At 35.2% G+C, this 12,920-nt stretch overlaps 1 protein-coding gene across 2 annotated transcripts in view; it reads left to right on the top strand.

Moving 5' to 3' along the window:
* The window catches only part of NAB1 (NGFI-A binding protein 1), a 44,773-nt gene that overhangs the window by 14,159 nt on the left and 17,694 nt on the right, over nt 1-12,920 (top strand). For both annotated transcript variants that reach the window (XM_040642773.1, XM_040642766.1), the window contains exons 3-4: nt 9,100-9,233; nt 11,800-11,851. In XM_040642773.1, coding sequence (XP_040498707.1) covers nt 9,100-9,233; nt 11,800-11,851 — 186 coding nt within the window. The remainder of the gene's footprint in view (nt 1-9,099; nt 9,234-11,799; nt 11,852-12,920) is intronic.

Genomic DNA, 12,920 nt, shown 5'->3' with positions numbered 1-12,920 from the left:
GGCTTAATCCCCAGACCCTAAGGTCATGGCCTGAGCTGAAGTCAGACGCCTAACCTGCTGAGCTACCGAGATGTCCCCACTTGTGAAATTTTTGATGTACTTACTAAATTTCCCCAAAATTTCTATTGGTATTTTTATTACAAATTCCTTACTCAAGGTATGGATTAATTTGGGAAAAACTGACAATATTTACAATAATGAAAACTCCCAGATAGTAGTATAGTGTATATATTTACATATTTAGATCTTTTGTATTCCTCAGTAATTTATATTTCTTTATTCACATATCACATAGGTTTTCACATTTCTTGTTAGGTAAAATACTATGTAGTGTGTGTATATATATATATATATATATGCGCTTTTATTTTGTTTATAGGATATACATATATTTAAGATTTAAAAGGTATATAATTGGAAATGAATTTTTTTTCCACTTTTAAAAAAATCACTGTCACCGGCTGATTTTTGTATATTAATCTTGTTTTCAGCAATTTCACTATCTCATCTTTTTAAAATAAATGCTTTTAGGTGTGAATGCATACTGGAGCTTAAAATAAGGAAATTGGTTAGCAAAATGTTTTAAGTAACCATGAATCTGTGATTTGATCTGTTTTGGGCATATCCTTTTGCAATTGTTACATGTATTATTGTTGCCATACAGTAACTGACTGGCAAGAACTTAGGAATCCATCTAGAAAATACACTTACTGTTATAATTCAGATACACTTTGATGCTTTCTTTACCTATGAATTAATGGAGGAATCTGCCAAAAGGCTCTTATGGTTGTCATTAATAGGAAACAAAGGGCAAAACATGTTGGCAGTTTTAGTTTCATGCTTTAATCTAGTTTTAATATAATTTTTAAAATATAGCCGATGAAACACAAAGGTGAGTCAGTATTTTTATCAAAGTGAAAGTATGTTAAAGAGATGACTTTAATAAACCAAATCAACCTCACTTTTTCTTTTTAAGTCCTAACCTACTTTTAAAAAATAGGAAAATTATTTTACACTTGGCTTTTGCTAAAGGGTTCTTTGCTTCTTTGGATAAATAGGTACAGATGGTATTTAGGTAATGAGATTATCATGAGTTTCCCAAAATAAGAGAACACTCAGAATGAATGCTAGTAGGCTGAGATGTGGGGGTGGGGGCTTTAGAATATGTGGCTTGTATTTTTGAAACTTAGACCACTTGTTATTTGTAACTCAAGTATGTGAATCTGGTCCAAAAATACAGTTTAGATTGGATGTTTATGAATCAGGACGCTTCCTTCAAACTAGTAACCATTCAACAGCTTGGTGGAAATTACAAAATCTTGAGAGAATTAAAAGAAAGGAGGTACTACATGAAGTGTACCTTCTAGGTATGATAATTTCACATTTTCTCACTTGACTATTTAAAATGAGTGAAAGATATATGAGTTTTTCTAAATTCCTAAGATTAAAGAACAATACTGGTTTGTCTTCAAGTTTCCAAATAAGGAAATACATGATTCATTGTTAAGTCACGGTTAATATTTGAGAGTTTTCTTCATACACACCCTGTGGACACTGTTCTTTCAGTCTTTCAAGACCTACAGCTGTAATACGTAGGCCATTAGTGGATGAAAATCAGAAAGTTATCTACACCTGAAAACATTTTTTCAGCTCTACATAAAATTCTCTTTCTCATATGCATTTTTATGCTTGTTTCCAAATGTACTGTATATCAGGCAGTAAAGAATTAAGAAATTAATCATTGTTACGATAAACACTTTTTTTTCCCTTAAAGCTAAAGGATTGGCGATGGTCTTAGTACCTGGCTAGGTACAGCCTGGTTTATAGGAGTCAGACCATGAAAATAGTGTGAGTGGCTGGGCCTAGAACCACACTCGTTGTTGGTGTGAGGCAGGTGCTAAGGGACAAACCCCTGAAGTATTAGAAAGATGTTCAGGCAGGCAGGATGTTTCCTCTCTCCAAAGGGGTGTTAGGTGGTAAACTAGACAGGCAGTGTGTGTGTCAGATCTTAAATCAGTGAATGGATGAGGAGAGAGAACTTGAAAGTGGAGAATAGCAAGGCAGAGGAGAATGTAGGAGCTTGTAATACTCAGAAATATGAGCAAGTAGGCAGCTTGGCATTACAGAGTATTTGTCAGATAGCAATTTCCGATCAAAGAGTTCCAGAATTCAAAGATGGGAAGAGGAGGATGTAGAGTCAGTGGGTAAGTTGTAGACCTATCGGAAATTCTACAGTAACTGAGGTGCGTGTGTTACTAAGATAGGGTCCTAGGCCTGTAGAATATGCCACATTTAAGTCAGTTTTTCTTGTAGTGTTGAGAAGTCAAGGCTGAAGCTTTTGGAGGAGTCCAGCAGTCTTAGTTTTGAGAGGGGAGGACTGTTGAATCTGGGAACCCCATAGACCTGAATACATTATTAGTAAGTTACAGTGCTTTATTCTAAGCTCTTAGAATGTGTAGATTTCAGTGTCAAATACTTGAAAAGAAATGTTGTGTTTTTTTGATCATCTTAAAAGATGGGTTATAGGACTATCATCAGGGTAGTCTGTTTTTGAGTCATCTTGGTAAGTCACATTTTTCTAAATATGTCCATTTCATTTAAGTTTTCAAACGTACTATCATAAAGTTTATAGTTTTTAAGTCCTAATATTATTTGTATATTTCTCTCTTTTTTAAAGATTTATTTATTTGAGAGAGCGTGTACGCATGAGGGGAGGGGAGGGGCAGAGGGAGAGAATCTTCAAGCAGATTCCCGCTGAGCACAGAGCGTGATGTGGGGCTCCTTCCCACAACCTGTGAGATCATGATCTGAGCCAAAACCGAGAGTCCGACGCTTAACTGACTGAGCCACCCAGGCGTCCTCATTTGTTTCTTTTTTTCCCTCATCAGTTTTACCAGAGGTTTGTCTGTTTTATTCATCTTTTCAGGGTTCTCCAAACTACAGTCTGTGGGCCAAATGTGGTCCACCTCCTGATTTTGCAATAAATTTTCATCAGAACACAGCCAGGCCAGTTGGTTTATGTATTGTCTGTGGCTGCTTTCGAGCTACAACTTCAAGAGTTCAGTGTTGTAACAAAGACTGTTCGGCCTGTTAAGCCTAAAATATTCACCATCTGATCTTTTACAGAAAAAGCTTTCCAACGACCCCTGATCTTTTTGAAGGAGGAACTTTGGGCTTTGTTGATGCTCTTAGTTGTGCTGTGCATGTGTGTGTGTTCACTTATATTTTCTTATAGTTCATTTTATTGTTCTTTTCTGACTTAAGTTGGGTGCTTATTAGTTCATTGATGTTTAGCTGTTTTTTTCTAATGTGAGCAATTAAGGTTATAAATTCTCACTATATATTGATTCAGTGTAATTCCCAGAGTTTTGGTATGAAGTTATTTTTTTCCCCCAATTCTGATTACTTCTCTTTTTATTTATGATTTCTTACCCATAAATTATTTGAAGTGTTTTTTTCATTTCCAAATATGAGGGCTTTTCCTTAGTAATTTTTCTAATGATTTTTAACTGAATTACATTGTGTTCAGAGCACATGGTTTGCGTAAACTAAAATTTGTTGAGATTTTAGTTATGGCTCAGGTACAGTATTCTGTATGTGTCTGAACAATTTATTATAAGGTAGTCTTTTTTGTCTGCTCGCTGTCTGTCAGAGTTGTGTGAAAATCAACTACTGTGATTGTGGAATTGTTTGTTTCTCTCTGTATTTTGCAGTAACTATTAATCCTTAGTAACCCAGTTTTGCTTTAAAAGCCTATTTTGTTTGATATTAATATAAGTACCTGTGTTTTCTTTTTGTTAGTAATCGCTTGTTACATCTTTTTACCATCCTTTTACTTTTGGTTTTTCTGAATCCATGTTTTACATACATCTCTTGTAAATACCAGTAGTTGAATTAAAAAAAAAAAAAACTAGGCAAATTTTGTCTTTTAACTGGACTATTTGGCCTGTTTACATTTTTTATGATGACTAATATTTGGAATTTATTTCCTTTATTTTATATTTCTGTCCCTCCCTCTCTTTAGATCTGATTTACTCTCTGGAATTAGTTTTCTTTAGCCTGAAGTATATCAGGTAGCATTTTCTTTTCTTTTCTTTTTTTTTAAAGATTTTATTTATTTATTCGACAGAGATAGAGACAGCCAGCGAGAGAGGGAACACAAGCAGGGAGAGTGGGGAGAGGAAGAAGCAGGCTCATAGCGGAGGAGCCTGATGTGGGGCTCGATCCCATAACGCCAGGATCATGCCCTGAGCCAAAGGCAGACGCTTAACCACTGTGCTACCCAGGCGCCCCTCACGTAGCATTTTCTTAACGTAGGCCTACTGATGGCGAATTCTGTCCTAACACAACCCACTGGAAAACATCTTTATTTTGCCCTCATTCTTAATTGCTGTTTATTTTGGGTATCAAATTCTATATTGTCAGTTATCTTCCCTAGTAATTGAAGGTATTTCCTTGGCTTTTGGTTTTCATTGTTGTGTTTACAAGTCAATGTTATCTGAGTATTGTTTGCTTTTGAAATCTTCTGTTTACCTCTACCTCAGTTTTTTTCTTCCTTCTGATTTCTCAGTTTTTCTTCGTCTTTTTTTTACTGTATTGTTCTTTAGTCATATTTTTAACTCTTTTTATTTCTCTAAAGTCTTTGAGGGTCTTATCCTGTCATTTCTGCTGGTTTTTACTTTTGATATTATTTCTTTGGATGTTTTATGATTTCTGTCTATAACTCATATTTCTTGGAACTGTGGGAATGTTTTGAGACTTAGGAAGAAGATGGATTCTTCTGGAGGTTATTTGCTTTAGCTTCTACCAGGCACCTGTTTTCTGTACAGTACAACTCTGGAGCCCTGTGAAAAAAATTCTCAGCCCACATAGTGTGAGTGAGGGCTGAAAATCATGTGAAGGCTGATTTGGGGGTTTATGAAATCTCAAGGGAGTATCTTCTATTTTCTCCTACTCCGTAACAGGGTTCAAGACAGGTAATTTCCCTTGCATTCTCCTGGGAGTACAGGTGTATTTCTAATTCAGGCTTATAGTGGGTGTGTAGTGCTTTGGGATTTCAGCTTTGTGGAGGGAGGGGTCTCAGACTCCTCACCTTTGGTGGATCCTCGGTTTTTCCTCCTATTCTCTTCCCGCACTAACCAGCCCTGTGAGGTTGTGAAGACTGAAGCTCAGGGTCATTTGGTTTGGCAACTCTCCTCAACTTAAATCTTTTGAGATACTGACCTTATTCATTTTAGCCCAAATAGTCCTTACTGTTGTCTTGCTGGCTTGTTGATGCATTTAAGATGTTTTTGCCCCTCCCATTTTTATCCAACGTTTTTAGTTGTTTTCTCTGAGGAGGCCAGTCATTCCCTCCCTGGGCTGGAAATGAAAGCCTTGATCGCCTTTTGAGCCTCCCTGTCACACAGCATTCTCGTGGTATTTTTTATACTAATAACACCAAACGGAATGGCACAATCATTTGATTGTTAAAGATTATAATTTTAACTACCAGTAAAGAAAACTTCAAGTCTAGTTATAAATGATAGAAAGCTAACTTTAAGAAATATTTAACATAAAAATATGAACAGAATTTTGATATTTTTAGCCACAAAAAAGAGGAATTGGAGGAAGTAAACCAATTAGAGAGAATATCTATTTTATATTTTTAACAAAACTAGAAACTTCGGGGCACCCCGGTGGCTCAGTTGATCTCAGGGTCGTGAGTTCAAGCCCCACCTTGAGCTCCACACTGGGCGTGATGCCTACTTAAAAAAACAAAAACAAACCAGAAACTTAAAATGTTTACTTTTTTTTTCTTTTTTTTTAAATTTTAAGTAGGCTCCCATGCCCAGTGGGGCTTGAACTCCTGACCCTGGGATCAAGAGTCATATGCTTCACCAGCTGAGCCAGCCAGGTGCCCCTAGAAACTTAGAATTTTTAAAAAGCTAGTATGGTATTGCAGTGACTACTATATTAGAGTATTTATATAATTTTTAAAAATACATCATAATACTTACTGATTTAATTATTAACAATTAGTGTGAAATACAGAAAACATCGACAGAAAATAACATTTTTGAGGGGGAACCCTCAAAAGCTAAGAAGAGCTCAGCTTATTACAATTTGGGATGAGCTCTAGTTATTTCTGCAGCCTCAGTTTTAATACCAGAAGTTTCTCTAAGGGTTTGGAGAGCTCAGTCTACTTTTTTGATCTCTTTCGGCCTGAATTCAGTAACAAAGAATGTGTTATGTTTGTGTTTTTGGTTTCTGGTAGGATGATGGAGTACTAGAACACTGTTTTTAGTTTATGTTGAAAGGTTATTTTCTGTGGTTATGCATAAGGTGGTACCTCTGAAATGTTGTCAATTAAAATACCTTACTGACAATCAGAAGTTCTCTGTACTAATGTAGGGTACATAAAAAGGAGTTTGAGAACGTCTTCAAGGTCATTGTAGCTGCTGCTTTTCTAAAATTGAAGTTTATTTATTTAGGAAATCATTCTTTAAAGTATATTTCACTTTTAGCTCCAGTAACATTGTGCCTTTCAAGGCATTTAGGGAAGAAGTTGATCTATTGATGATTCTTTAGGAAAAGGTGAGAAGACTGAAAATACATTGTTCCTATTATGCTTTCATATTCAGTTGTGGGTTTAAAATAGGAGGCCTGGGTTTATTATAACCTTGTCTGTAGCAAAATTATTTGAGAATTAGCCAGTGTAAACTACAGGTGGAAATCTGGGGAGGGAGATGTTAGATATATGATTTGTATCATACACCATAACCCATTCTAAATGGTTTCAATAGTTAAGTGGAAAAAAAACCGTTAGGCGAAATTACAGGAAAACATTCATGTATTATTAGGGGGAGAAGGGAGTTTCTGTGCATGGCACCCAAGACAAAAACCATAAGGCCAATGATAAACTATGAAAAAGAAAAGCCACTGCATATGAAGAGTTAATGCTCTTAACGCATAAAGAATTCCTAAAGTCTATAAGAAACAAATACTGCAATAGAAGAAAAGAGGCAACTGCCATGAGCAAGCAAATTTTAAAGTAATTTAAAAGTATAATAAAAGTTTCAGTTTTATAGTCAAAGAAATATAAATTATAACCAAGTGATATTGAAAATACATCAAATTGGTAAAGCTTTTAAAATGAAATAACCAGTGTTGGTTGATTCTGGATAATGGATCTTCATATAATTGTTGGTAGTGTTATGATTTGGAGCAATTTTCCTGGAGAGTAATTTGGTGACTTATATAAATCTTTTAAAATTTAGTATATTCTGTGACTTAACAAGTCGTTCTTAGTTTATTCCAAGAAAATAATTGAATATGTGCAAAGATACGCAGTTAAGAATGTTCTTTGCAGCTTACTTTGTAGTACATGAAAAAGTGGGGGCAGTTTAATGTTCAGAGTGAGGTTGATTTAAATAATATATTGCTCTTTCCTACAATGGAATATTGTATGTCTAGGTAGTAAAAATGATATTGAAAAGAATATTTAAATTCATTTATCAGTCAACAAATAGTTATTGAGTATGCAACCCATGCCAGATGCTGATGTGAACAAGCCCAGTTTCTGCCTTAACACATGATAGAAGTAAAAAGTACAGCATACATAAGTGAAAAAAGGTGATTACAAATCTATATTCACATACATGTCTGTATGTACAAAGATATTTGAGTGATATACATTAAAATATTAATAGATGGGGGTGCCTGGGTGGCTTAGTCTGTTAAGCGTCTGCTTTCAGCTCAGGTCATGATCCCAGGGTCCTGGGATGGAGTCCCACATTGGACTGCCTGCTCTGCAGGGAGCCTGCTTCTCCGTCTGCGTCTGCCTATTTCTCTCTCTCTTTCTCTCTGTCTCTCATGAATAAATAAATAAAATCTTTTTTAAAAATAAAATATTAATAGCTAAAAGGTTTGCTTTCTGCATTGCATTAATAGATGGAAGGTTGCATTTCTTCTGTTGCTTCTATTTTTGAGAATTTTAAATACAGAATGTTTTTGTGAACAAAGTGGGATGCCCGGGTAGGGAGGAAGTAAATGCCTGCTTTTTTATGAAAGGAAAATAAGAACTAATACTAAGAACAACTTTATGCCAGGTGTGTCTCATTTATGTCTTGTTAGTCCCTTGAGGTGGTTCCCATTTTGATTATCGTATTTTTGCCTCTGAGAACACTGAGGCTCTGAGAAGTTTTTACATGCCCAGAGTCACACAGATGGTACGTGATGGAGCACCACTCTCCTCAGATCAGTCTGCCACCACATCCCATTCTCTTCTGCCATCAGTCATGTCTGCGATGAGTATGTTCCTTGCTTTTTAAAAAAGTTTGACATACCGCTTGGCAATTCCCTACATCTGTTAAAATTGGCAAAATTATGTGAAAAAAACCTTCTCTGATTTATTAAACAATTATAGATTTTGAATTTAGGTAACATTTGCTATTTTAAACTTCAGTACAAGGTGTTTTGTCAAGTAGCAACTCTGCATTGGCATCATTTAACACTTAGATAAAAGAGTGGAATTAGTTGAATATTAGAGTATTATTAGTGACTCCAAGACCTTGGTTTTCCTTTATGGCCCTCATCTGTGATAACTGGTGTTTTGTGTTTTTTTTTTTTTTTTACTAAGTAATCTGATAAATATTTAACTCAAATCATCTAGTTTTATTCCTTCCTAAGAATTTTTGTATCTGTTCACATTGAAAAAAAAAATATCTGTCAGATCACGTATACTCACTTTTAGTTAGGGAAATATCATCAACAAGTCATATCAGATCCTTGGCTTTTCATAAAAATGAGATATGGAACATTTTTTACTTTATTTTGCTTATTTTCTGTGAACTCCTGCTAAACGAAAATAAATTAAGCATATAAATACATAAAACCAAGGTGACTATTTTGATTAAGTTCCGAGAGATGGTAGGTGATGTGATTTTCTTCTGAAATTAGGCCTTAGGACTAATAAGGAATAAAGAAAGATGCATCCTGATTTTTATAAACTATGATCTCATGTAATGATGTGACATTTTTATATCCTTAAGTGAAACATTTTTCTTATTGATGAAATAAAGCTATTTATAATTTTTAAACTTTGTTTTGGATATACAGCTCACTGTTAACGAAGCGGCTGCTCAGCTCTGTGTGAAGGATAATGCCCTGCTGACAAGAAGAGATGAGCTCTTTGCCCTGGCTAGGCAGATTTCTCGAGAAGTCACCTACAAATATACCTACAGAACTACCAAGTAAGTGTCTAACTAATTGACAGTTATTTTTGTATTGCTTGATAGAAGTAGAACTTAAAACACTACCCACTGATAGCATATAAGCATTTTATCAAAAAGTAGAAGTGTGATGTGATTGTGGTTCTATAAAATTAAAGAGTGAAGTGACTTTTCAAAACATTGTTAATGTGGTTTTTGTTGTTTTGTTTAATTCTCTTTTGTCTTGCTTTTGCAAGACAGTTCCCTAGCACTATAGCATTGTTCTGGTAGTGGTTTTAGATATTCTTCTCACACAGATGCTTTGGTTTTGAGTGTGATGATGGGATTTAGTTAGTCGGCATATATAGACCTATTTGTAAAACCACTAACTATGAACTTGTTGAACTCTTGGAGGAAGCAAAGTGGTTCCTTTTGCAAGGTGTTTGCAATCCAATGAGATTAGTTGAATAGATGAAAAGACTCCATTGGGCAGTATTTAAGGGAAAATTGGAAGATGCCAGATTACATGGAGTATGGACCTATGTTTGAAATACGAAGTGGAATAGGAATATTTAAGTAAAAAACTTATGTTGAAAAGCAGTGGTGGTTTTAAAATTTAATATAATCACATCTTACTATTCTTCATCTCATCTTCACTTAAACCCTAAGCAAGATGGCATAGTACCATTTTAGTTTTATTCACTTGTTGCGCGCGGACAGTGATTTCTAGTTCAGCCTCAGTTGTGTGTGCCACTGCTTCTCTGAGTAGTTGCAGGTGACCGCTGGCGTTAGAGTACTGCATGTGTGTGTTGAAAAACCTCATCCTGAGCACCCTCCCTGGCCCTAATAAATCACACTTTCCAGGGATGGAGTATTGGAATCCAAATGTTCACAAGTGTCCCAGATTATTCTTGTGCCTAATTCAAATTTGAAAAATCATTATTGAGGCATTTGCTGTCACCATTATGTCCTCTAACTCATAGCAGCTTCCTTTGCTACCTTGCCTCAAGAGCCCACATATTTACAAACTAACACAAAATTATGCAGACTAAATGAACAGGCTAAGAATATACAGAATATTATAGAACTATAAGATTTTTTTTTAAGTTGGATAATCAAGAGCTGATTTACCGATTTTTAAAATTTTTTTCACTGCATTACACAAAATTTTCTGCTTTATTTAAATAACTTAATCAAAGTGATACATGTACATGATTTCAGGAGTCCTAGTACTCAGGGCTTACACTGAAACTCAGCAGTTTCCCTCCTCCATCCCTGCCCTCTTCTGAATACCACACCCCAGAGGCAACTGCTTTCAATTTTGTGCTGTTTCTTGTAGTATTTACATTTATATACTTTTTAAGTTAAGTATATTTTTAAATATATACCATGTTTACATAATTTAGGAGCCAAAACTATGTGAATACGTAATATAAAAAGTTGCACTCCTGTTTTTTTTTTAACTCTTCCTCTCCTCAATGTAGTTTTATTAGTTTCTTTTTCATCTTTCCAGTGTGTGTTAATGTACTTGCAAACAGATACATATTTTCTCCTCATTTTTACCTTTTTTTCCAAAAAACAATAGGTACTAATTAGTCTGTATTTTGCTTTTAACATGTCTTGGAGATCTTGTCATAGTAGTATGTACACATATTCCTCATTATTTTTTTCAGCTTCATGGTATTGCATTATGTGGATGTACTCTGATTTTTTTTGAAGATTATTTATTTGTTTATTTGCAAAAGGGAGACTGTGTGTGCATGTGAGCAGGGGGAGGGGCAGAGGGAGAAGCAGACTCCGTACTGAGCAGGGAGCCTGCCGCTGGGCTCAATTTCATGATCCCAGGATCATGCACGGAGCTAAAGGCAGACACTTAACCTACTGAGCCACCCAGTTGCCCCACCATGATTTATTTAACCAGTCCCCTGTTGATGGGTGCTTGAGTTGATCAGTATAAATAGCATCATAATCAATAACGTCATACATATTTTGTTGATTCTGAAATACACTTTTTTCACATTTTAACATTTTTTACTTTGAGGGGTAACTTCAAATTGATGGCTTATTACAGTTAAATTGGCAGTAGTATTTCATATATCTGTAGTACCTTTGGGATAGAGTCCTAGCTGAGGGATCCCTAGGTCAAGGAAAAATGCATCTGTAGTTTCAATAGATAGACAAAATGCATTTTAATCTTACGTAGCCTTAAGCATTCATCTTAAATGGCCACTGTGGTCATTTTATCCTGAAGTGTTCCTACTTAGGATCCATAAAAAGATACCATGCTGTACAATCCTCCTTGATTTTTTTTTTTCCTTTTTCGTTATGTGATAATTGTTACATGTTTATTGAGTACTTTCTTTGTGGGGGAGTTCTTAGGTAGTGGCCTTTTAAAATGTATAATATAATTGTGTCTGCATAGTTCCCTAATGTTAATTTGGAAATGATGAAAAGTCTTTTTTGTTATGTCAGTGTTCATTATGAATATCTTATTTCTGGTGCAAGGGTTTCAGGGGTATATGTGTTTTGGTGGAAGTTTATAGATTGAGATGTCTTTAGAATAAAATTTGTTACCTTCTCAAGTTTTTCTCTCTCCCATTCCATTCAGGTCAAAATGCGGAGAAAGAGATGAATTATCCCCGAAGAGAATTAAAGTGGAGGTAAGATCATACATTATATTTTCTTAAGCTAATAATGTTTATTTACTAGTTCAAACTGAAGAAAAGGATGTTCCATAAACAAATGAAAAATGTGAATGAATTGTGGAATCTTTAAGACAATATAGAATTTTGTTGCTTTGAAGTATCTAATTTGAACTAGGATACTAAAGAAATTCTTTAAAGGAAACAGCAATAACGAGATTGATGTCTAGTCAGTTTATCAGAGGTTGATTTGTCAATAGGTGTTTCTTATACACTTAAGTCTACTAGTGAAATGATTTTTTTTATACTCTCATTTATATCATTAGTTATCTTATCAAATACGTTTAGAGGAGCTAAAGGTTATTTATATTAACGAGCTGAGAGAAATGACAATTTAGCAGCTCCAAGTAATGGAGACTTTCCTGTAATCAAGCCTCTTATAGAGGATCATGGTTGAGGCTGTCTTTTTTTTTTTAAGATTTATTTATTAATTTGATAGAGAGATAGAGTGAGCATGGGGAGGGGGCAGACGGAGAGGGAGACAAGCAGACTCTCCACTGAGCTGGAAGCCCGACACGGGGCTCAGTCCTAGGACCCTGAGATCATGACCTGAGCCAAAATCAAATCTGATTCTTAATAGACTGAGCACCCAGGTGCTTCAAGGTTGTGTTTCTGATTTGAGGCCTGCAAGAGGTAAGGGGTAGTTGAGCAAGAAAAAAAAAATGCTTTTCTTAGGGCTGTCAGAACTATAGAATGGTTTCAAAACTACTGTTCCTTAATTTGGACTGAATGTTTTTTTAAAGGCTAGTCTGTAGCAGAGTAGAAATTTGAAGTCTGAGAGCTCCTTTCTTTTTTTACTTGGGCAGAGAATGGGGGTCTGTACTCTTTTAGACATCCATTATTTAATTTCAAGTTAAAGCAAATAAGCTGTGTTTACCGTAAATTCTCATTATTTTAACTAAGCGTCTGTTTGTATATAGTCTTTCAGTCACACCAAAGGTACAGTTATCTTTTTTTTTTTAATTAAGATTTTATTTTTGAGAGAGAGAGAGCGCGCAGGTGTGTGCTTGCACACACACGCGCGCAC

Source organism: Ursus maritimus, unplaced genomic scaffold (genome assembly GCF_017311325.1).
Source record: "Ursus maritimus isolate PB19 unplaced genomic scaffold, ASM1731132v1 scaffold_1, whole genome shotgun sequence".
NCBI classification, from domain to species: Eukaryota; Metazoa; Chordata; class Mammalia; order Carnivora; family Ursidae; genus Ursus; species Ursus maritimus.
The sequence above is the reverse complement of the archived record's forward strand: the minus strand, read 5'-3'. Positions and strand labels throughout refer to the sequence as shown.